At 32.8% G+C, this 24328-nt stretch overlaps 1 protein-coding gene across 9 annotated transcripts in view; it reads right to left on the reverse strand.

Annotated features, from left to right (window-relative positions):
• The window catches only part of HMBOX1 (homeobox containing 1), a 256421-nt gene that overhangs the window by 67992 nt on the left and 164101 nt on the right, over positions 1–24328 (reverse strand). For all 9 annotated transcript variants that reach the window (XM_031950923.1, XM_031950924.1, XM_031950920.1 and 6 more), the window contains one exon: positions 13095–13248. In XM_031950923.1, coding sequence (XP_031806783.1) covers positions 13095–13248 — 154 coding nt within the window. The remainder of the gene's footprint in view (positions 1–13094; positions 13249–24328) is intronic.

A 24328-nucleotide genomic window follows, 5' to 3' on the forward strand; every position in this document is an offset into this window, starting at 1 on the left:
AACAAAACAATTTGTCCATGTTTAAACAGTCTGTCCATATTGAGTTCCTTAAAACTGATCTTTGATTGGCTCTTATATCTTAAATATAAGTTGTTTGTGTTGAGTTTATGTTTTGTTGAGAACTTGTAGATTTTCAAGATTTGCTGATTGAAGATCCATTTTTCTCATTTAAAATTTTTGATAATTTTGCTGGATATAATATTTTTGCCCACAGGCCTAGTTCTTCTGCTTGTCTATAGATATGATTCTAAAACCTGTGCTCTTTTATTGTAACTGCTGACAAGTCTTATAAAATTCTAATTGTAGCTCCACTTTATTTGAATTTTTTTTCCTTCTTTTTTCTTTCAAAGTTTTCTCTTTGATCTTGAGGTTTCAAAACTTGGTAATAATGTTCCCATGCGTTTTCCACAAAGGATCTCTTTGTGGAGATTTTTCTATTTCCATTTACCCCTCATGTTCCATCACTCCAGGACAATTTTCTTGGATTACTTCCTGCATTATTGTGTCAAGGTTCTCTTTTCAGTCACAACTTTCTTGTAGTCCAATTATTCTTATATTTTCTTTTCTCGATCTGTTAAATACAATATATGTATACATGTCCAAACAGTTATTTTGCTGTATAAAAAGAGTCAGACTTTGAAATAGTGTACAATTAGCCTGTGAATGAAATAAAAAATGCAGGTGGACAAAAATATAGGGATTGGGAATTCTATGTAATGGTTCTTAGTCATCTCCCAGAGTTCTTTCGCTGGGTGTAGCTGGTTCAGTTCATTACTGCTCCATTGAAACTGATTTGATTCATTGCATTGTTGAAGAGAGCCATGTCCATCAGAATTGATCATCATATAGTATTGTTGTTGAAGTATATAATGATCTTCTGCTCCTGCTCATTTCACTGAGTATCAGTTCATGTAAATCTCTCCAAAAATCTCTTCAGATTTTTCTGAAATCTGATCTGCTGGTCATTTCTTACTGAACAATAATATTCCATAATATTCATATACCACAATTTATTCAGCCATTCTCCAAATGATAGGCATCCACTCAGTTTCCAGTTTCTGGCCACTACAAACAGGGCTGCCACAAACATTCTTGCACATACAGGTCCCTTTCCCTTCTTTAAAATCTCTTTGGGATATAAGCCCAGTAGTACAGGTTCATTTTTAAATAAGAGGTATTAATGTAAGCACCTTTAATTTTGGGGTAGAGGGATGGTGCCTCAAGCTTCCCTTCAGCTCTCCCCTCCAAACAGGAACCCCAAACCAAGAAGTCCACCCTCTTGCAAATACTCGCAGCCAGCAGTGTCCCTACCTCTGCACTCACTGGGTGCTAGTTCTTTCTCATCTAGGCTATGTCTCAGCAGCACCACTGGACCTGGCATTCCTAATCAGTCAAGGTTCACTCAGTCCTTCTGGATTCAGAACTCTCTTCCACAAACAATCCTGGACATAAAAGTCTCTGTGGTTCCTGATGAGGCTCCAGCCACACAAATCGCTAGCCCACCGGGTCCCCCACTAGATATTTCTACCAAGCTTGTCTGAGGTGTTTGCACTTCAGACAGCCCAGCTTGGAGTCTGTCTTTAGATCTTCTTTGGTTGTATTGAAAGGATCTTTGTTCTTCCCCAAGTCTTTTAGATTTTTCACTAGTCTATGAGGCGCAATGGGGAGAGCATGAAATTTACCAACCTACACATTCCCAGGATTCCTCTCTTTGCTACTTTTAAACACACCCAGGTTTCTCTTCCCTTAAAAAAATTCCAACCAGGTCATACCATACCCTTAACTTATAACCCTACACCTCTCCTGTCTTTCAGTACCAAACCCAAAAAAAAGAAAAAAAAAAAAGGAAAAGGAAAAAAGTACTACATATTTTTTGGTCCCACTTCCTCTGTTCTCATTTATTTATCAACCCTTTAGATTCTGATTATATCACTCAATTAAAAACTTCTATCTTCAAAGTCACTAGCTGTCTACTAAATGTCAAATGAGCTTTTACCAACTCTTACCCTTCTTGACCTCTTTGCCACATTTGGCACAACTGATCACCTTCTCATTTAGCCTGCTCAATCTTCTTTATAACATTTGACAGTTAACTAACTGCTTTATTCTGGATATTCTCTCCTCTGGGTTTTTATGATATGTCTCTCTCGGTTACCCTACTGCCTGTCTTGACTGTTCTGGTTCCATCATCTCCTGGTTGATTATTCATGTCACAACTACAGATGCACACTAAGTTTTTGTATTGTTCTCTCAGCTATTTCTCTTTATACTTGTTCATTCAACTTATCACCTTAGTTGTGGTTTTTATCCCTTCTTGCCTAAACTTCTGCAATAGTCTCCATTCTAGTCACTCTGCCTTAAGAATTTCCCTACTGTAGTCAAGTCCTCATATTATTGCTAAAATGATTTCTTTAAGCCACAAGTTTGATCAAGTCATCCCTTAAGAAAATAAATTCTAAATCCTATCACTGCTGTTTTGTTGTTGTTGTTGAGACAGGGTCTCCCTATCTTGTCCAGGCTAGAAGTGCCACTCATGGACTAATTCTATTACTAAACAGCATGGCAGCTATATAATTTCTTCTAGCCTGTGGGGGTTTTGTCACTCATTAGATCTCCTAGTGACCCCCTGATACCAGATTTAGTGAGAAGATCTGATCAGTTTGGCCAATTACAGTTCAGAACTCAGGAAATTCATGAACTTCAGTCTCTTCAAGTAGCAGGGATTACAAATGTATACTAACTTGCCTGGTTTCCTATTGCATTTAGGAACATAAATTCCTGTTTCACTTTTAAGTTCTTTACAACTTGGTTTGAATATACCTTTCCAATTTTGATTGATTCAGATTTGGTTTTTTAATGATTTACTATGAACCAACAAAAAAAAATTCCATACATAACACCCCCCCCTTGAAATGATTTGTGTAAGGAAATCACAAATCCACTACATACAGCTTGTAATTAATAATATATATTAAGTTAAACATGGTAGCAAAAACATTTCCTTGCTTCGGTGTTCCCCTTTGAATCTCCCTATAGTCTCTATTGTGTATTTTTAAAATGTCTTTATACTCTTGTCCTTCTTTTTCCTATTTTTTTTTATAGTATCCCTATCATTACTTCCTAACAAAATATTTAAAATTTTTCAGAGGTACCCAGCCCTTACCTACCCAACATGTGGTTATAACTTAAGTAATTCTCCTCACTTCAAAATTTGTATCAGTTTACAAAAGTTTTCCTATCTCTCTCTGAATCCATCCCTTTTGTCATTTCATATAGTACAACAATATTTTATTACATTCATATGGCATAACTTGTTCAATCATTCTCAAATTGGAGGGTTTCTACTTTGTTTAAAGTTCACTGCAACACAAACTGCCATTATAAATGTATGTTGTCATACTTACAAATAAAATTATTGTATATATATAGCACTCCATTTCTTAAATCTTTTTCTTTTCACTGGCTGCTTCCAAGCCTGGAATTCATTATTTTTTCATCTCCTAAAACCCACTGTTGTTTCCTTCCTTTCCTTGACCTTTATGTAGCTCCAACTTATGCATGAAGCCTTTCTTGATCCTCAGTGGTTAGTCTTCCTACTCCTCCACAATTACCTTCTATATTTTGTATGTATTTATATGTACTGGATCATAATTACCAGACAGAAACCAAAAATCTTGAAAGGAGGAGCTTTTTCACTTTTATCTTGGTATACATAGCACCTATTATAGTGTCTGACACATAGTCGGCAATTAACAAAAATTTGCTGATTATTTAATAGATAATGAAACCTGTGAAAATAAGGAGAGCAACTTGCAAAAGGTTGGAGTTAGAATTCAAACTAAAAGTAGGTTTCTTCAATCTCAACCAAATATTTATTTTCTAAAATCAGATAATCTTTTTTTAAAAAACCTAAATTCTATATACAGTTTTAGTATGTTATACCTGTTTTCTTGGTTATATTTGTAATGCACTGTACTTTTCCACAAATTACCATGGAACTTTAAATTTATACTGCATTTTTAGTTTTCCTCTGCTCCTCTGGCTCACATATTTTGTCTTTCTCTTAAAAGAGATAATAAGGTAGAGCCGAGTATGTGAAATTAAGAAGGCATGAATATGAGTCCTAGGGGTGGGAACAAGATGACAGAGTGAAGCCAGGAAGCTGCTTGAGCTCTCCCAATTTCCCTCAACAAACCACATGAAACCAAGCCTCTGAACAGAGCCTGATGGAATGAAATCATTTTCCAGTTCAATATGAACTGAAAAACTTCAAGAAAAGCCATTCTCTTTGAGGGGAAAAAGGTGTTCAGTCCAGCTCAGACAGACTTTGGGAAAGCTGGGAAGAGGGTCTTAATCAGAATTAAGACCCTCAGTCCTGGCTCAGTAGAAATAAGTAGAAAGGGCAGCCTCTAGTCCCAGCTTAGAAGGCAAACTTTAGATACTAGGCTATTTCCTGAATAGAGCAGGCAAAGCTACCCCCAGCAAACACAAGAGGCTCCTGTGCTCAGAGCCAAGCCTCAGACATGCACAGGGAACTTGGAATAGCCCTACCCTTGCCCCAGAGGCAGAGTAAAGAACCTAAACCACAGAAAGCTATTATGGTGACAGGACAGAGCAAAACACAAACTCGGACAGAATGCCCACAGAGAAAATCTCAAAGTGTGATATGAATTGGTCTCAAGACTAAAGAGCCTTCTTGGAAGTCTCTTGGAAAACACTTTAAAAGGCAAATAAGAGAGATAGAAGAAAAAATGAGAAAAGAAATGAAAGGTATTCAACAAAGAGTCAACTACTTGGAAAAAGGAGGCAATTCCTTAAAAAAATACAACTGGCTAAATGCAAAAAAAAAAAAAAAATGCAGAAAAGAACACCTTCAAAAGTAGAATTAATCAATTGGTTAAAAAAAAGACACAAAAGGTAACTGAAGAAAATCTCACATTAAAAACTGGAACAGGGCAAATGGAAGCTAAGGACTCTATGAGACAGTAAGAATCAGTTAAACAAACTAAAAAGAATGAAAAAATGGAAAAGAATGTGAAATACCTCATTAGAAAAATAACCAACTTTGAAAACAGATCCAGAAGAGACAATTTAAAAATTAGTGGTCTACCTGAAAGCCGTGACCAAACCAAACCAAACCAAACCAAACCCTGGATAGCATTGTTCGAGATCATCAAGGAAAATTGCTTGGAAATTTTAGAAACAGAAGGGGAAATACTCTTGTCCTTCTCTTTCCTTTTATTATTATTATTTTATTTATTTATTTTTTTTTTTTTTAGCATCCCTACTTCCCTAACAAACATCTTAAATTTTTCAAAGGTACTCTGCCCCTACCCACCCAATATGTGGTTATAACTTGATCACCTTTGGAAAGAGATCCCACAAGGAAAACCCCAAGGAACACTGTTGCAAAGTTCCAAAACTATAGTCTCGAGGAAAAAATACTGCAAGCTGACAGACAATAGCAATTCAAGTATCAAGGAAAAACAGTCTGAATTATCTAGGATCTGGCACCTTCTACAGAAAAGGATCAGAGGGCCTGGAATCACATTTCTGGATGGCAAAGGACCTGGGGTTACAACCAAGAATTAACTATCCAGCAAGACTCAGGATCATTTTTTAGGGGAAAAGATGGATCTTCAATGAAATAAGAAACTTTCAACGAACATCTCTATTGAAAAAACTAGAACTAAACAGAAAATTTAATCTACAAACACAGGACTCAAGAGAAGCATAGATAAGTAAACAGGGGGAAGATGTATATTATTTAAGGGTACACTATTTACATCCTTAGATGGGAAATTAAATCCTTAGATGTCCATTGTGAATGGACTATGAAGTGATGATATCAAAGAAAAAGATATTAAAGGGTAGAAAAAGATCTGTATTAGAAGAAGAGGAAAGAGGAGGTATAATGAAACAAATTAGGTCACATGAAGAGGCACAAAAGACAATCAAGGGAAAGAAAGGAAGGAGATGAGCATTGTCTGAAGCTTGACCGCATCAGCTTTGGCCCTGAAAGGGAATAACTTAGTCATTCAGTTTAGCACAGAAATTTATCTAATCCTATAAAGAAGTAGGAGGAGAAAGAGGAAAGAAAAGGGAGGGACTTGATAGAAGGGAAGGCAGAATCACTAGGGAAAAAGGTAAGAGAAGGGAAGAGGGTGATAGAAGATAAAGTAGTGGATGGAGTGAGTCAAAAAAGAAAACAAAACACTAGTAAGGACAGGGTGGAAAGAGAGAACAAAAGTGTATACAGGGGAGAAAATAGGATGGAGGGAAATATAAACCTGGTAATCATAACTGTGAATGTGAATGGCATGAAATCTCCCATAAAAAATGGAAGGGAACAGCACAGTGGATTAAAAAAAAATCCTACAATATGTTGTTTACAAGAAACACATTTGACAGAGAGATACATACAGAGTAAAGGTAAAAGGCTGAAACAGGATTTATTATGCTTCAGCTGAAATTTAAAAAAAAAAGCAGGGATGGCAATTCTGATCTCAGATAATACAAAAGTAAAAACAGATCTAATTAAAAGACATAAAGAAGGAAAGTACATCTTGATAAAGGGTGCCCTACACAATGAAGAAGTAAATACATTAAATGTATATGCACCAAGAAGTAGAGCATACAAATTCCCAGAGACTCTATTAAGCCAGTTTATAGGAAGAAATAGACAGCAAAACTATACTAATGGGGAAATCTCATCCTTCCTCTCTCAGAATTAGAAAAATCTATCCATAAAACAAATAAGAAAGAAACTAGAGAGGTTAATAGGCTCCTAGAAAACCTAGGTATGATAGATCTCTGGAGAAAATTGGAGAGAGAAAGGAATACACATTTTTCTTGGCAGTACATGGCACCTACATAAAAACTGAACATGTATATTAGGGCACAAAAACCTCACAATCAAATGCAGAAAGGCAGAAATAGTAATTGCTTACTTTTTAGAACCCAATGCAATAAAAATTATATTCAATAAAGTACCAGGGAAAGATAGACTAAAAACCAATTAGAAGTTAAATAATCTAATTCTAAAAAATGAATGGGTCAAACAATAAATCATAGAAACACTCCATAATTTCATCTAAGAGAATGAGGCAACTACCACAACTTATGGGAAACAGCCAAAGCAGTTCTTAGGTACAATTTTAAATCTCTAAATAGCTAAATGAATACAATAGAGAAAGAAGTCAATGGATTGGGCATGGAATTAAAAAAGCTAGGAAAAGAACAAATTAAAAACTTCCAATTAAATACCAAATTAGAAATTCTGAAACTCAAAGGAGAGACTAATAAAACTGAAATTAAGAAAACTATTGAATTAATAAAACTAACAGTTAGTTTTATGAAATAAACAACAAAATAGATAAGCCTAAAGGAAAGAGAAAACCAATCACCAGCATCAAAAATGAAAAGGATGAACTTGCCACCAATGAAAAAAATTAAAGCAATAATTAGGAGCTTATTTTGCCCAACTGTATGGCAGCAAATCCAACAATCTAAATGAAATGGATGAATATTAAAAATATATATATAAATTGTTCAGATTAACAGAAGAGAAAAATAAATTACTTAAATAGTCCCATTTTAGAAAAGGAAATTGAACACGCTATTAATGAATTCTCTAAGAAAAAATCTGGCCCAGTTTCCTGCAGGGGATGAATTTCTTAGGTAACCGTGGGCTGGATACTCCTTTTTTTTTTTTTTTAAGCTGAGGCAATTGGGGTTAAGTGACTTGCCCTGGGTCACACAGATAAGAAATGTTAAGTGTCTGAGGCCAAATTTGAACTCAGGTCCTCCTGACTTCAGGGATGGTGCTCTATCCACTACACCATTTAGCTGCCCCGGGTGCCCCTTCTTCATCTGGCTGTGTCTTTTATGCCCATGATATTTCTCACTTTACCTTCAGCACCTTAATTTGTTTCTGCCATATGTCTAACAAATTTTTTAGCAATTTTTGAATCAAGAGAAGGAACTTATAACTAATTCTCCTTGAATTTCTTAATAACTGTTATTTTTGGTAAGCTTTTAGAACTTTACTGGGATATTTGTGTGGGATCAGGGTGGAAATTATGACTAAAGAGAAAAACTAAAAGCAGAATGTAATGGAAGAAATATTTTAAAATAGAACCAGATTTAAAAAAAAAAAAACAGAAGAAAGTAGCTTAACAAGTCTAAGGAGAGAGTCATGGAAAAGAATATCTGGTCATGATGACTACAAAAAAATTAAATGAAATATAAAAAATGGAATTGTAAGAAACAAAAAAAAAATGGCAAGGAGAATTAATACCTAAAAACACTAATAGCAAATTTTACCTAAGACATAACTTATAACTCTCTGAAAATTTAAACAGGACAAACGAAAAAATTATCAAAAAAGAAAAAATAAAATGAGAATACTTAAATAGCAAAAAAAGATATGATGCATTTAAAAAAAAATTATCTGGAAAACAAATGAAACAGAGATAATATCAAATTACTCAATTTACTTAGCTGCCACAATAAAAAAAAAATCATAAATGAACATTGTCAAGGATCAGGAATAAAAAGTGAAAATAGAAAAAATCCACCAGTAACCTCCTTAAATAAATTGTCAAATGAAAACTAACAGGAAAATCAGAGGAAAAGTCCAGAGATAGCAAATCAAAAAAAAGTATTGTAAACATTCAAATAACAAGAATCCTTAATCAAGATCACATAAGATTTGGAAGCTAAAAAGGGTGGCTTAATAAGACATTTTGAAAAGTAAAAAATAAAAGGTTAACAACTAAGAAGACGTTATCTAGCAAAAAAAAGTATGAATCCACAAGGACAAAAAATAGACCTTTCATGACACAAAGGATTTTCTGATATTCCTGATGAATAGTTAAAATTGACTTTATGCTTTGAAATGGAGGAGTCAAGAAAAATTTAGAAAGATACAGACAATTTTATTAACTAGAAGGGGATATAATGGGGAGATAAACTGTTTACATGTTAAAAATAATCTCCCAGTACTGTGAGCTCCACAATGGTAGGACTGTCCTTTGCCTCCTTTTGTATCTCCAGGACTACCATATAGTAGCCATCTGATTAATAGCAAAAGAAATAGACGTGTCCTCAGATAGATTCAGTATCTTCAAAGGTGATAGAAAACATTTATACGAGCAGAGAATTTGGGAGTGATTTTGATTTGTCTGATGGACTTAGGAGAATGAAACAGAATGAACCAGAGGATCATGATGCAGGATAAAGGATAGGATAGAGAGAAAAAAAATCATTCTTTCATTTAGTAAGAGTGTATGAAATGAAGAGTATACATATGTGGAGGAAGGAATGGGGAGAACGGGCTATTGTGAAACTCACATTTATCTAAAATGGACAAAAGAGGGTTGACAAACTCAAACACACATAAGCAGACACAAACATACAGACATTAATTTTGTAAAAATGCATTAAATTCAAATGGGAAATAAGTGGGGACAGGGAAAGAGAGGTTTAAGAGGGAACGCAGGACAGGAAAGTGAACAGTCATTAGCTCACAAATAAATGCAGAAAAGTAGAAATATTAAGCATAGTATTTATTGATTATAATGTATATTGAATAAACTTATATGCAATAAAAAACTTTTTTTTTAATGGTCAGTAATTTTAATTGGGTCATAACCAAGAATTCAAAGGACAATTAAAAGAATAGGTAATATATTGGCAGACTTCCAAGTTCCAGTGATTTTCATAAAGTCTTAAGCTGTTTTGGTTTCTCTGGTGAGGCAATTGTAGTTAAATGACTTACTAAAGGACACATAGGTAGTAAGCATGAGGTATCTGAGGTTGGATTTGAACTTATGTCCTCCTGACTCCAGGATCAGTGCTCTGTCCATTGTGACACCCAGCTTCCCCCAACCTTTAGCTTTTAAGTTTTCTTAAGACAAAATTTCACCTCTCATAATGTGTTACAGAATGTGGATGCACTTAATCTAATGACACTGTGATCACTACTTTGATTTCATTCTGGATCAGTTGACTCTCCTCCATTCCATTGGCTCAAAATACCTCAATAAAAGGCCTTTTAAGGAAGAATTTTAAAAAATAGACTAAATAACAAAGAATTGGTGGGCTAGAGACCAAATTATACAAAAAAAATTGAGTATTTTATTAAAGAAAATTACAACATAATAGCTCATGAAATGCAGCTAAAGTACTGAGAGGTTAAATAGTCATCTAGCAGTCTAAACTCTCTGATTTTAAAGAGTGATCAAAAAATAAGAGCAAGGAAAAACAACGAATTTGGCACAAAATTTTAAAAAAATAGAAAAATGATAAATCAAAACACCCTAAATACCAAAGTAGAAATTTTGAAAATCAAATAAGAGATTAACAAAAATGAAAAAAAAATGACTGAATTGAAAAATAAAGCTAGAACTCCAAAGCTTCTATTTTGATCCAGTTATGCATGCCACTAGTTGGCCTATAATCCAAAGAGATCAAAGAAATAGAAAAAAATGCCATATATACAAAACTATTTACAGCAGCTCTTTGGTTTTTTGTTTCTTTGTTCATTTTTTTATAGTATTAAAGAAGTAGAAACTAAAGAGGTTTTCATTTATTGGGGAATGGTTACCCAAATTATGGTATGTAAATGTAATCAAATTTTAGTAGATATTAAGAGATTAAGAAATGGATGATATCAGAGAAACCTGGAAAGATCTATATGAATGGAGAATGAGCTGAACAGAACAAAACATTTGATACAATAACAACAATATTTTAAAGAAAAACAATTTTTAAAGATCTAAAAACTCTGAATAGAATGACCACCTAATATTCCAAAGGGCTGATGATGAAACATACTAGTTACCTCTTTATAAAGATATAATACTCAAGATGCAAAATAAGATCTGTTTTTTTTTTTTTTTTTTTTTTGGACAAATGGGAATTTGTTTTGTTTTACTACACATATTTATTAAATGTGCTTTGTGGTTCTTTTTTTCCCCCCAAGACCAGCAGTGAAAGAGATAGTGTTACATCAAAGGGTGGATATGCTTGAGAGTACGGAAAAAAAGGGGTGGTGGTGGTGAAAATTGTGATTTTTAAAATGTGGACATGAGAAAAACAATGAAAGACAAATAAACATTGACTACAAGAAACATTGAAAGCTATAGGTTGCCTATAATAGATAAAAATGAGAATGACATTAACAATAGAGACTATTTGGAAAAGAAAAAAATAGGATCATGAAGTCCATGCCATATAAAGATTATTTCAGAAGCTTAGGGATATTATGTCTAGAAAAGAGAAAACTCAAGGGAGATGTGCCACCTTTCTTCAAGTATCTGAGAACTATAATGGAACAAGTATTAAGCTTATTCTCTTTGCCCCAGAAGACAGAATTAGGAAAAATGGTAGGAGCTGTAAAAAGGTAAATTCAGTCTTGACATGGGGAAAAAGGTTTCTTTTTTTTTTTTTTTTAAATAACAACTAGAACTCACACACATTCAATATTTCTATATTTCAATACACTTTATAACCCACCTAAAAATCTGAAATTTGAATGCAAATATGCCATTTTGAAGTCCTGCCTTTTTACCAATTAGTATAATTAGTGAAAATATAACACCACTCCCAACCACAAAGTACATATAATTATATAATTACATCTTTCTTTCTTTCCTTCCCTCCTCCCTTCTCCTTTCTCCCTAATCCTCTCTCTTTCCCTCCCCCCCACCCCCCCACCCCCGTCTCCCTGTCTCCCTCCCTCCCTCCCCCCTCTCTTCCTCTCCTTTTCCCTTTCGCTCTCTCATCATATCCACATTCAAGCCACACATATTTATTTGCCCCTAGATTTCTGAGACCTCTTTATTTTTTTTTTAACTAAAGCTTTTCATTTACAAACATATACATGGTAATTTTTCAACACTGACACTTGCAAAGCCTTCTGTTCCAAATTATCCCCTCCTTGAAATATTCTTAATATATACAATTCTAATGGGTACTCACATTTTACTTATCTACTGTACTACATAAATTCTATTTAATCTGTTAAGAATTTTCCCCAGTACTTAAGAAAAGCTTACTTTTATTTATTTTCTTGTTAAAATTACTTAAAAATTCCTGCTTCTACTTCTAGTCAGGGATCCTAAACTTGAACACCTGACTTCTTAAATTTTTATTTTAAATGATTTTATTTAAAATGATTCAGTGAATATTTGCTAAGCCTGTTATATTTAGACTATTCAATAACAGAGAACAGTAGTAGGCAATCCCTTCCTGAAAGAAAAGAACTATTTATTTTTGCCTTTGTATTCTCAGTGCCCACCTCATAGGAGATACAATACTAATTAATTGATTTGTATGTAGAGAATATAAAATACATGACTCCCCTCAATGAATTCATAGCCATCTACAGAAAAAAATAAAGTTACAAAATGACATATAAACATTTACAAAACAATAGCAGTAAAAATGTTATAAAATAATCTGAATACAACGGCACTGAAGGACAATGAGTAAAAGATTAATTTGGTAGGATTAATAAGATAAGCCTTTTTGAAAGCGGCAGAGTTGGAAGTGAAAGAAGCAAGAGATAGGAATTGAAAAAAGTGAAACTTTTCTAGGAGAAAATGATCTTCCTAAAAGATAATTCCAAAGAATTTCAATGTATTTATAAATTATTTCATTCAGAGCCAATTATTAATAAATTATTAATTAGAACTAAATAATATAAAAATGAAGAGAATATTTAAAATTCAGTTTAAAATGTGACATAAGAAAACAACTCAGGATAAGACCCAAAAGGAGAAAGTCATAAAAACAAAATGAAAATTAAGTAAATAAATTATGACCTAAATCCCCAAAATTCAAAAACAATTACTCATCTGTGAAAAACATTCAATTTAAGGGCCATGTAAGATTCAGATTGTAATATGACAGTACCTACAATACTAAACTATTTCTTAAATGGGACTTATATGGAAACTAGTAGATAACCTCAAGAAAAAAATAAAAGCACTTGTTGGATTCTAATCAAGGATTTAAATGCTTTTGGTAATTTCTCTTCTAAGTTTAGAAATATCTCACTCAAACTATTAAGAAGAGGACAAATGTACCTTTCCATGACAGCCAGGCACTCTTTTCTCCAAGTAAATCGGCTACCACGCCTTAGTCTGAAGGTGCCAGATGTTGCAGTGACCGGGGGAGGTGTCTGTCTCCATTCTGGGTCTTCTACTGGAATGGGAGCAGGTCTCATACTTAGAGTAGCACCTAAAATAAAAAAAAATTTTCCTTAACAGGATAAAGATTCTTTAGTCTTTAAAAACACTAAGGAAACTATGTCATGTAATCCATGAACAAATCTATCATATTCTTCTGTCCTAAATTAACATACTAACTTATAATATCTGGTTCACATTTATTTAGACTTTTAAAGGATGCAAAGTACTTTTCATAAATTATCTCACTTGATATTTATGATCACCCTGTAAAATAAGTTTTATTATTTTTCCATTTCATACATGAGGATTCTGACCTCTAATTTTATTTAAATGATATAATTTTAGATAAAAAATATTTTGGTAGGGAATTACCCCCATCTTTCCAGAGAGAAGTAAAAAATCTTAGGCAAAACAAATTGGGTAAAAAATAATCTAGATTCCTCCACAGTTTCCCAGAAGAAGTAGAATTTAAGAATATTTTGAAGGACTTTTTTCTTGAAGATGTAAGAATATCTTGAAGTAATTTTTTTAATGTTGATTGACCCATTTGGTTCTTCTTGTTTAGAATGGGTTTAATTTTACACCACCTGAATTCTGATAGTAACAGGAAGATTATATGAGGATCAACTGTGATGAATTTGGCTCTTTTCCACAGTGAGGTGATTCATTCAAGCCAATTCTAGCAAACTTGTGATGCAGAGAGCAATGCGCAAGCACAAAGAGGTCTATGGGGGACTGACTGTGGATCACAACATAATATGTTCACCTTTTTTGTTGTTATTTGCTGTTTTTTAAATTTTTTTTCTTTTTTGATGTGATTTTTCTTGTGCAGCATGATAAATGAGGAAATATATTTACAAGAATTGCACATGTTTAACCCATAATGGATTACTTGCTGTTTAAAGGAAGGGATGGGGAAAGGTAGGGAGAAGAATTTGGAAAACAAAGTTTTACAAGATGCAAAGTATCTTTGCATGTATTTTGAAAATAAAAAGCTGCTATTAAAAAGGTTTTTTAAGAAAGAAAATTTTCCTTAGTAAGCAATTTTTATTTAGTAGAAAAAATGGTAAAAAATGGTTTATGGAAATTCGTCAATATACTGTAGACTTACTTCAAATTTTTACATTTGTAACCTTTCATTTCCCTCCTCAGGTATTTTATGTTTTCAATAAATAAAAACTCATTAATAAAGAAAGTGCAACAGGAAGGGGCCATTTTTCTTGGCAAATCTTTTCTTCTGAAAGATAGCTAACTAAATGGATATGAGCTGTTTTTAAATGTCAAGTACTTTAGTAGAAATGTAAACATTTGATATAGTAATTATAAGTCATCTATAAATTCATTAAATCAGATTTGATTGGACTACTAATCAGTACTTTACTGACCAAATTCCTCCAACTATGTACTGAATATATTAAATTATGTTTTTAGAAATTATTATCCAAAATTTTCACTGTTCTCCTCCCCACCCCCCCATGGCCTGAATTTTTTTTCCTGTATATTTCTCTTGGAATGAAATTTAGGGTAGGTAAGAATTATTTCAGTCTTTGTATTTGTATTTCTAGTGTATAGCTTAGTGCCTGCTATATAGTAAATTTTTTTAAATTCTTATTTTTAAGTGTTTTTATACATTTTATTTATAGATTACTTTCACCCTGTGAGGGCTCTTATTACAAAGTAAAACAATTAAGTAAAACAAATACTATTGTAATGCCATTTAAAAGTGAAATAACTCAAATTCCACTCCACTCCCTCCACACTTCTCTAATTTTTAAAAAATTATATTAATTTAATTATATATTATAATTAATATTATAATTATATATTATATAGCATATTAATATAATTATATTTTATATAATAATATAATATTATTTGTTAATTTTATTAATATTTATATTAAATATTTGATTTTCTTCCTCCAATATTCTACCCCAATGGGGGAGGAGGGAGAGAAGAAAAATATATTTTTTTCTTTTTTTTTTTTTTTGCCTTTTTTTTTCCTAGAGCAATTGGGGTTAAGTGACTTGCTCAGGGTCACACAGCTAGGAAGTGTTAAGTGTCTATGGTCAAACTTGAACTCAGGTCCTCCTGCAGTCAGGGCTGGTGCTCTATCCACCGCGTCACCTAGCTGCCCTGAAAATTACATTTCTTGTAATAAATATGTAGAGTCAAAAAAACCAAGTTTTGTTAATAATGGCATACAAAAATATATGTCTCAAATTCACATGCTAAATTCATCACTTCTCTATAATGAATAGTATATTTCATCATCATCAGAATCATGAATAGTAGTTGTTATTGATCAAAGTTCTTAAGGCTTTTGAGGTTGTTTTTGCAGTGTTGTTATTTTATAAATTGTTCTCCAAGTTCTACCCATTTAATTTTTCACCAATAAGTACATAAAAGCCGTTAAAATCATTCATTTTTATAACAATGTTGTTATCATATACATTGGTATACTGGTTCTGCTCAATTCATTTTGCATCAATTCATTAAGTTTTTCTCTTTCTTCTTGAAATATATACTTCATTTCTTACAGAACAATAGTAGTACCACATTCACATAACAAAAATTATTCAGCCTTTCCTTGATTGTTTGAACCTCTTAGTGTCTATTTTTTGGGGGGAGAGGGGCCTACCATAAAAAGAGCTACTGTACATAATTTTAAATATGAAAGGGTCTATTCCTTTAGTTTGATCTCTTCTGGGAACAGGCTTAGTAGTGGTATTCCTGGGTCCAAGGACACAAGTCATAGGAGATGTTTAATGTGTTCACTGATTGATCAAAAGATATCTTATTATGTAATTTGGCATGTTTTTATATAATTAAGTATATGTATATTGCCTTAAACACACACACAGAGGAATGTCTTATCTCAAATGCTAAATAGCCAAGGGGTCTTCTACTGTGTACTTACTTCACTAGAACTATAAATAGTTTATGCTGCCAGTTGGGAATAATGCCTTACATACAGCACATTGCAATAAAAGTTTTATGAATTAATCTCAAAGTGCCTTGCATATTAGACAGATATATAATCAAAATTATATATTTAATTTCCTAGCCATTTATCTTTACCTCTTGTTTGGTCACGAACTCTTCAATCCATTAATAATAGTGATAATATTAACAAAAGGTAGCATTTATATAAGCACTGTAAGATTTGCAAAGTTATTTCATATAGGTTATTGTTTGATCCTCACAATAATTCTGTAGGGGTGGATGGCAGCATTATCCTCTTTTTTTTAGAAGAAACTAATTTGAGAAAGATTAAGTGACTTTCCGGGAAATAAATATATAACTGAGTTTCTGAGATCAAATTTGAACTCAGGGATTTCTGATTACATGTTGTGGTCATTCTATTCACTACACCAATTCTAAAAGGTATGTATCTCCTTCCCTATGCCTCTAATTTGTTTATGATGAAATCTTTTATATCAAAGTCTTGTATTCATTTGGAGATTTTATTGTATTATATGGTATGAATTCTTTATTTGAACTCAATACCAGCAATTCTGCTCTACCATTCTACCAGCAATTTTAACAGACTACACTACCTGTGTAATAAAAGTTTATCAAATACAATGTATATTCATTTGCTTCTGTTAAGTTGTGTACTTAACTGTACTACAGATAAACTTCTGTTTTGTTTTGCTGAGGCAATTGGGTTAAGTGACTTGCCCAGGGTCACACCTAAGAAGTGTTAAGTGTCTGAAGTGAGATTTGAACTCCTGACTGCAGGGCTGGTGCTCCACTGCTCCACCTAGCTACCCCAAAACTTTTGTTTGTTTGTTTTTTTAAACAAGCAGTTTTGATGATTACTACTTTTTGCAACAGTTTGTAATGTGGTACTTTAAAGGACACTTTCCTCACCACTTTAAAATACACACACACACACACACACACACTATATCTTTTGAGATCCTTGACTTTTTTTTCCTCTAGAAAAATTTTGTTCTGTCCCCAACCCCCAATTCTATAATGAAATCTTGTGGTAGTTTGATTGTTACGGCAATGAATAAGCAGCTAACCTATTATCATTTTTATTTTACTGGCTTAGCCCAGTCTTAAAAAAAAATTAATATTTCTTCAATTACTCCGGTAGGTCTTTATTTGTGTAAAAATTATTAAGCAATTGCATTCCTATAATTTCTATGTGTTCTTGGCTGGCAGAACAAATATTTTTAAACACTTGATAGTTATTTGAATGTTATTTCAGTTCCTGTCTTTCTCCTCTGAGCTGGGTTGGTAATATATAGAAAGATTGATTATTTGCCTGGGTTTATTTTTATCTTTTGTTGAAGTTATCATTTCAATTACCTTTTTCTGTTTTCAAATTCTAAAGTTTTTTTAAAATAGGCCATCATATCATCTACAAAAAGTGATGTTGCCTCTTCTTTACCTATATTTATTGCCTCAATTTCTTTTTCTTATCCTGTTGCCATGGTGAACATTTCAACAACTATATCAAACAATTACAGTGGCAATGGACATCTTTGCTTCTTATTCTTATTTTACTGCAAAGACCTCAACATTTTTCCACTGCAGATAATGCGTAACTCTTGGATTTAGATAAATACTGCTTATCATATGAAGGAAAGCTTTATCTATTTATATACATTTTTTTACTGTTTTTTTTTTTTAAACAAGAATGGTTATCATATTCTCTTAAAAGTTTTTTCTTTAGTCTTTTGATATAACCATTTCATTTAAATTAGGTTTCTTTTTCTGGCTATTTTATACTTTTTCTATCATTGGACTCAAATTTATATTCTTAATAGAAGTCCAACCAGGTTTTGGTGTATAATCATATAAGAACGTTGCTATGATCTATATGAAAATACTTTCTTCAATATTTTTAGGTTCAAGTTTATCAGAAATAGTGGATTACATTTTTTCTGTTTCTTCTCTTCCTACTTTAGTCATTAAGATCATATTTGTTTTTTTGTTTGTTGTTTTTTTTCAGAAGGGACCTCTAAAACTATTTAATCCAATGTTTATATGAACAAGATTCCATCTACCATAGCTTTTAAAAAGTGGTCTTCTAATCTTTATTTGAAGACTTTTAAAACTTTTCAAAAAATTTTTTTCTCTTTTTTTATCATAGCTTTTTATTTATAAGACATATGCATGGGTAATTTTTCAGCATTGACAGTTGCAAAACCTTTTGTTCCAACTTTTCCCCTCCTTCTCCTCAGCCCCTCCTCCAGATGGCAGGTTGCCCAATACATGTTAAAGTATAAGTTAAATACATATATTGTCCATACAGTTATTTTGCTGTACAAAAAGAATTGGACTTTGAAATAGTGTACAATTAGCTTGTCAAGGAAATAAAAACTACAGACAGACAAAAATAGAGGGATTGGGAATTCTATGTAGTGGTTCATAGTCATCTCCCAGAGTTTTTTCCCTGGATGTAGCTGGTTCAATTCATTACTGCTCCATTGGAACTGATTTAGTTCATCTCATTGTTGAAGAGGGCCATGTACATCAGAATTGATCATCATATAGTATTGTTGTTGAAGTATATAATGATCTCCTGGTCCTGCTCATTTCACTCAGCATCAGTTCACATAAGTCTCTGCAGGTCTTTCTGAAATCATCCTGCTGATCACTTCTTACAGAACAATAATATTCCATAACATTCATATACTACAATTTATTCAGCCATTCTCCAACTGATGGGCATCCACTCAGTTTCCAGTTTCTGGCCACTACAAAGAGGGCTGCCACAAACATTTTTGCACATGTGGGTCCCTTTCCCTTCTTTAAGATTTCTTTGGTGTATAAGCCCAGTAGTAACACTGCTGGATCAAAGGGTATGCACAGTTTGATAACTTTTTGAGCACAGTTCCAAACTGCTCTCCAGAATGTTTGGATGTGTTCACAATTCCACCAACAACGTATCAGTGTCCCAGTTTTCCCACATCCCCTCCAACATTCCACATTATAAGATCATATTTGTATCATATAAGTTATTTTGGTCTTTTATTTCCTTACTTTTTACACACAGCTTATGTGTAGCATTATAATTAACTTTTTTCATATGTTTGATAGAAATTATATATACATTTTGTCATGGGTTTTTTCCTATGGAATTTATAGTTATTTCTTTTTTTCTTTGGCAGAGTTATTTGAATTTCTAGTTCTTATTAATCTGAACATTTTATATTTATAAATCTTTCAAATTATTAATTTTGTTGGCACAATAGTTTCTAATATTTTCATTCATTTTCTCTTGTGAAAACTTCCATTTTTTTTTTAACTTTGGGAATTTGGTTTTCTTCCTACTCCACAATATAGGGAACAAGTAAATCTTTAAATCTCCAAATCTCCCAGGCCACATCCAGTATAAGGTCTTCATTTCTTTTCACCATCTTCCCTTCACTTTTCCTTTTTTCATGTATTCTACCATGTCGTAATGTAGTCCCATCAAAAAAGCAATGATTCACCTGTAGGCAAGTTGTCAATAGGTTTTGTTCATAATTCCCTCTGTTCACCTCTTTCCTGTTACCTTTATCACATTTCTACTTTTACTCCCGTTTTCTTGTGTACAGTTTGAAAGAATTTTCTTGTTGGTCTCTCTGCTGTTAAAACTCTGGCTACTTTCATTTCTGTTATTTGGGATCTTTGAGATACAAATCTCTTTAGTAAGGATTTTCCTTTCTAAAAACAGTTCAACCTCTTTTGTATTATTAGATGCCCATCCATCTTTTTTTCCTATATGGTTAAGCTCAGATTTGCAGGGTAGGCCACTCTGGGCTGCATCCCAAGTTCCCACTCTACTTTAGAACACGTTACTCCATTAGCCTGTTTTATCTAAATATACTTTAAAGGTTTTTTTCTTTATCATTGTAAAACTTACTGTTTCTGAAATAAAGCTTCAAATATAGCCCCAATATTTAGAGTCCCCTCCTTACTTAACCCAGGCTCTCTGTGATTTCTCAAAACTAAGCTGCTAATTCAGGTTTACATACTCAATACCTTCCCACCTCCCCAGCCTCCTTTGCCTTCTGAGCTTTCCTTTCAAGAGGGCAGAATGTGTACTTTCCAGTTCATAGTACTTTCCATTTGCAGCTCTACTTGGTTTTTAAGCTGCACAGAACACGATACCTCCCTCCCTGACAACTTTTCAAATTTCCTTTTATGTGTAGTTATTCCCCATTAAGCCATAAGCTCTTTAAGAGCAGGGGTTGTCATGTCTTTTTCTTATTTGTATTCCCAGTGCTTAGAATAGTACCTGACACATAGTATTTGTTAATAAATGTTTACTGAATTGACCTGAATTCTTTCAAATAAAGTTTCATTTTTCACATTCAAAAGTTCTAGAGAGTCTATACTTCCATCATTAAGGATGGTTTTCTTTTTTTTTGTTGTTCTAGAAGATCTATGATTCTTGATAAATTGTCCTTTAGTATTCTGTTTTTTATGTCTATACATCCGTATCTGAGATCACTATATTTGCTTTCACAGTGAGCATATTTTCTTTTAAATTTAATTTTTATTTTATTTTTTGCTGAGGCAACTGGGGTTAAGTGACTTGCCTAGGGTCACACAGCTAGTAAGTGTTAAGTGTCTTAGATCACATTGAACTCAGGTCCTCCTGAATTCAGAGCTGGTATTCTATCCACTGCACCACCTAGCTGCCCCTGAGCATATTTTCTTTTAATGTTAATGCTTTATTTACTTCTCTTCTTCTAGCCTGTCCTTCACTTTTACATATTTGCATCCTCAATTTATTATTCTTGTTTTTATTTCTTTGGTGAAGTACACCACTGCATTCCTGTTTTTACATTCTGCCCATTATTTTTTTCCGTGCAGCTGAAAAATTCTGTTCTCAAAATTCTCATTATATTTTTATATATATTAATATATTTATATTAATTATATATTTATATATATAAATATATTATATTTTTAAAGCATTCAGGAGCAGCATGTGTGGTTCCATGTTCTCAAATTCCACAGAGTCCTCTGTCTCTTTAAATGTTGGATCATTTCCCTTCATTTGGCAGTATTTATTCAGATGCCTGAACCTGTTGTTAACAGTTTTTTTTCTTATTGTAACTTTTTTTCTATTGTCTGTTTATATTTAAAGCTTCTAAGTTTCGTTCCTCCTGAAATCTTTGGAAATTTGCTTTTTTTCCCCTTTTATTTCCCTATCATTCACTTTCTGACTCTCTCTCCTCTGACTGTTAGATCTCAAAGCATCTTAGCCTCTTCATACATGAGGCAATTCAATTTACCAGCCTAGGTTTTTGTCCCAAATACCTTTAAAATGGTAAGAACTGGCCCCAGTTGGTTTTTTTCTTTCAGATGTGGTGGAGTATTGCTTCTCCCTGCAAATACTACTGTATCCTATCCTGATGATCCACTCCTTTTTTTCAAAAGCTCTTTAATGATTTTAATTTTTATTATTTTGTGCTCAAAAAAGAATGTGTTTAATATTTTTGATTTTCTTCGCTTGTTTATGAGGTTTATGTTCAGCACATAGTTAATTTTTTTATTCAGTAATTTTTGTATATCTATCATATTTAACTCCGTTAAGTCCTTAATTTCTTCCTTGTTTTTGGCTGGAAAGATTTGGTTTCTCTAGGTTTTAAGGAGGGATAGTATGTTTTTCTCTGTGTTCTTGTTTTGAAAGTGTAAAAGGGGAAGTTCCTTGTTTCATATAGACAAATATCAGAACTATATATCTTAAGTTTAAATGTATTTAAACTTATATATTACATATATATATATAAAATGTATAGGATTCCTTTTCCTCTTCGGACATTTTCATTGCTCAAGGAAAAACCACTTATCTTAAGAAATCCAAGCAATTGACTGCTTAATAGTATTAATCTTTAGAGACATGGAAGCTAGAAATGGCAAACCACTACAGTTGTCAAGAAAATACCAAATGGAAGCATGAATAGATAGACAAGGCCAAAATAACAGAATGACAGCAAATTTCTATATGATTCCTTATATATACTTTTTGATGTTTCTGTTAACTTTTCTATTCAACTCTAGACTTTATCAAAAATGCTTAAAAGTTCTTTATTTCATTAAATATTCATTTTCTCCCCATTAGTATTATACTCTATTTTTGTTAAGTAGATTATTCTTGCTTATATTTCTAGAACCTTTACTTTCTAGAACACCATATTCTAAGACCTGTATTCCTTTTAAGTGGTAGATGCTAAAATCTGTATGATCCTGAAAAGGCTACATGATACTTGACTTTGTTTTTTTAGATTGGTTACTGTATTTTCTTCTTGACCTGAGAGTTCTGGATTTTGGCTATAGTATTCTTTAGCGTTTTCATTTCGGGCTTTCATTCAGGTGCAGACCAGTAGATTCTTTCAATTTCTATTTTGTCCTCTAAGATATATGGGAATTTTTCATTCATAATTTCTTTAAATATAATGTGTAGACATTTTTCTTGTTCATGGCTTTCAGGTAAATCAATGATTCTTAAATTATTTCTCTATTTTCCAGGTCAATTTAAAACAATTTCAAATTTTCTTTTATTTTTTCATCTTTTAACTTTGTTTTACTATTATCTAACAGAATCATTATCTTCTATCTGGCCAATTATGATTTTTAAGGAATTATAATTATTTTCATAATTTTATTGCATAGCTCTCATCTATCTCCCCCACTACTACTCTTATTCTAGCACTAAAAAACAAAAATCAAACTTCATTAATTCTTCTAAGAATTCTTTTTTGGGGGGCACTTGTGTCTGATTCACATTATTCTTTGAGATTTTGCTTTTAGATATTTTCAAGATATTGATTTCTGTGCCATATATTGAACTTTCTTGTTTCCACAGTAGCTGTTTATGGTCAGGTTATTTTTCTTTTCTTTTATGCTCATTTTTCTAGGCTACTTCTTTAGTTTGGACTGTATGGGTTCTGTTCTCTTCTGGGGGAGAAAGAAATAATGTCTGGCTTGAGTTTCTGTCCTTTTTCTGTTGCTTTCACAGCTCAATCTGGAGATACTTAAGTTTTTAGTGTTTCCAAAATTGTCTGAAATCTGCAATTTCCTGACTAGGTTTGACACTGTTGACTTGTGTGTGGTTGAGTTTCAGGAGACTGCTATTGGTTCAACCACTGTTAACCTTCTGGGAGGATCAGCAGGTTTAGAATGACTTGGTCTTTTACCTGGTTATTCCATTGGAGGCTGTGCCATGGCATGGTAACCCAGAACTGGGTAATGGGGCATAGAGCTTTCAAATGTCATGTGTGAAAAATGGGATATATGGGATATATATATATCAGTACCAAAACACTTTTGAGGAGAAACAGGTAAAACGAGAGAGAAAATAAATGGGGGGAAATACAGTTAGCAATAGTAATTGTAGAAAGAATTTTGAAGCACATTTCTCTGATAAAGCCTCATTTATCAAACATAGAGGGAAGTGAGTCTAATTTATAAAAAAAAAAAAAAATAAGAGCCATGCCCCAAAAGCTATAAATTCATGTATATTCTTTCACCTAACAACACCACAACTTGAAGTGAATAACAAAAGACATTTAGGGGGAAAAAAGGAAAATGACCCAAATGTACAAAAATTATTCATAGCAACTCTCTTTTCAGGGAAAAAAAATTAGAAATTGAGGGGATGTCCATCAACTGGAAAATATCTCAATAAACTGTTCTTTGAAGATCATTTGCTCCCCCCACCCCCTCTCGGTTTTATTTTTATTAGGATGGCAAATCTATGTTTATTTTTTTTCTCAACTTGACTTTTATGGAAATGTTTTGCATTATTTTATGAGTGGTTTCTTAACTGTGGTGGAGATAAAGGAGAGAACCTAGAACTCAAAAACTTTAAAAAAAAATGTAAAAGAAAAAAAAAATTTTTATTTTAAATATAACAGAAAAATATTAAATAAATAAATCAAATGGCATGCATTCCTGCTCCCAGTGCTAATTAAGGGGTCCCCTGGGACCTCTTATTGTCATGGTGCTTGCTGTCCTAATATTCAGACTGTGCCTCTTTACAATTCCTAAGTATTAGAATGCACTTTTCTGCTACTGGGCTATACTCCTTGGCAGCCTCCTCTACCCAGCCCTACACTCCCTCTCTGTTCACACCACTATATATTCCTAAATTACCCTGAGCTGGAAAAATG

The sequence above is a fragment of the Sarcophilus harrisii genome, chromosome 2 (assembly GCF_902635505.1).
Source record: "Sarcophilus harrisii chromosome 2, mSarHar1.11, whole genome shotgun sequence".
NCBI classification, from domain to species: Eukaryota; Metazoa; Chordata; class Mammalia; order Dasyuromorphia; family Dasyuridae; genus Sarcophilus; species Sarcophilus harrisii.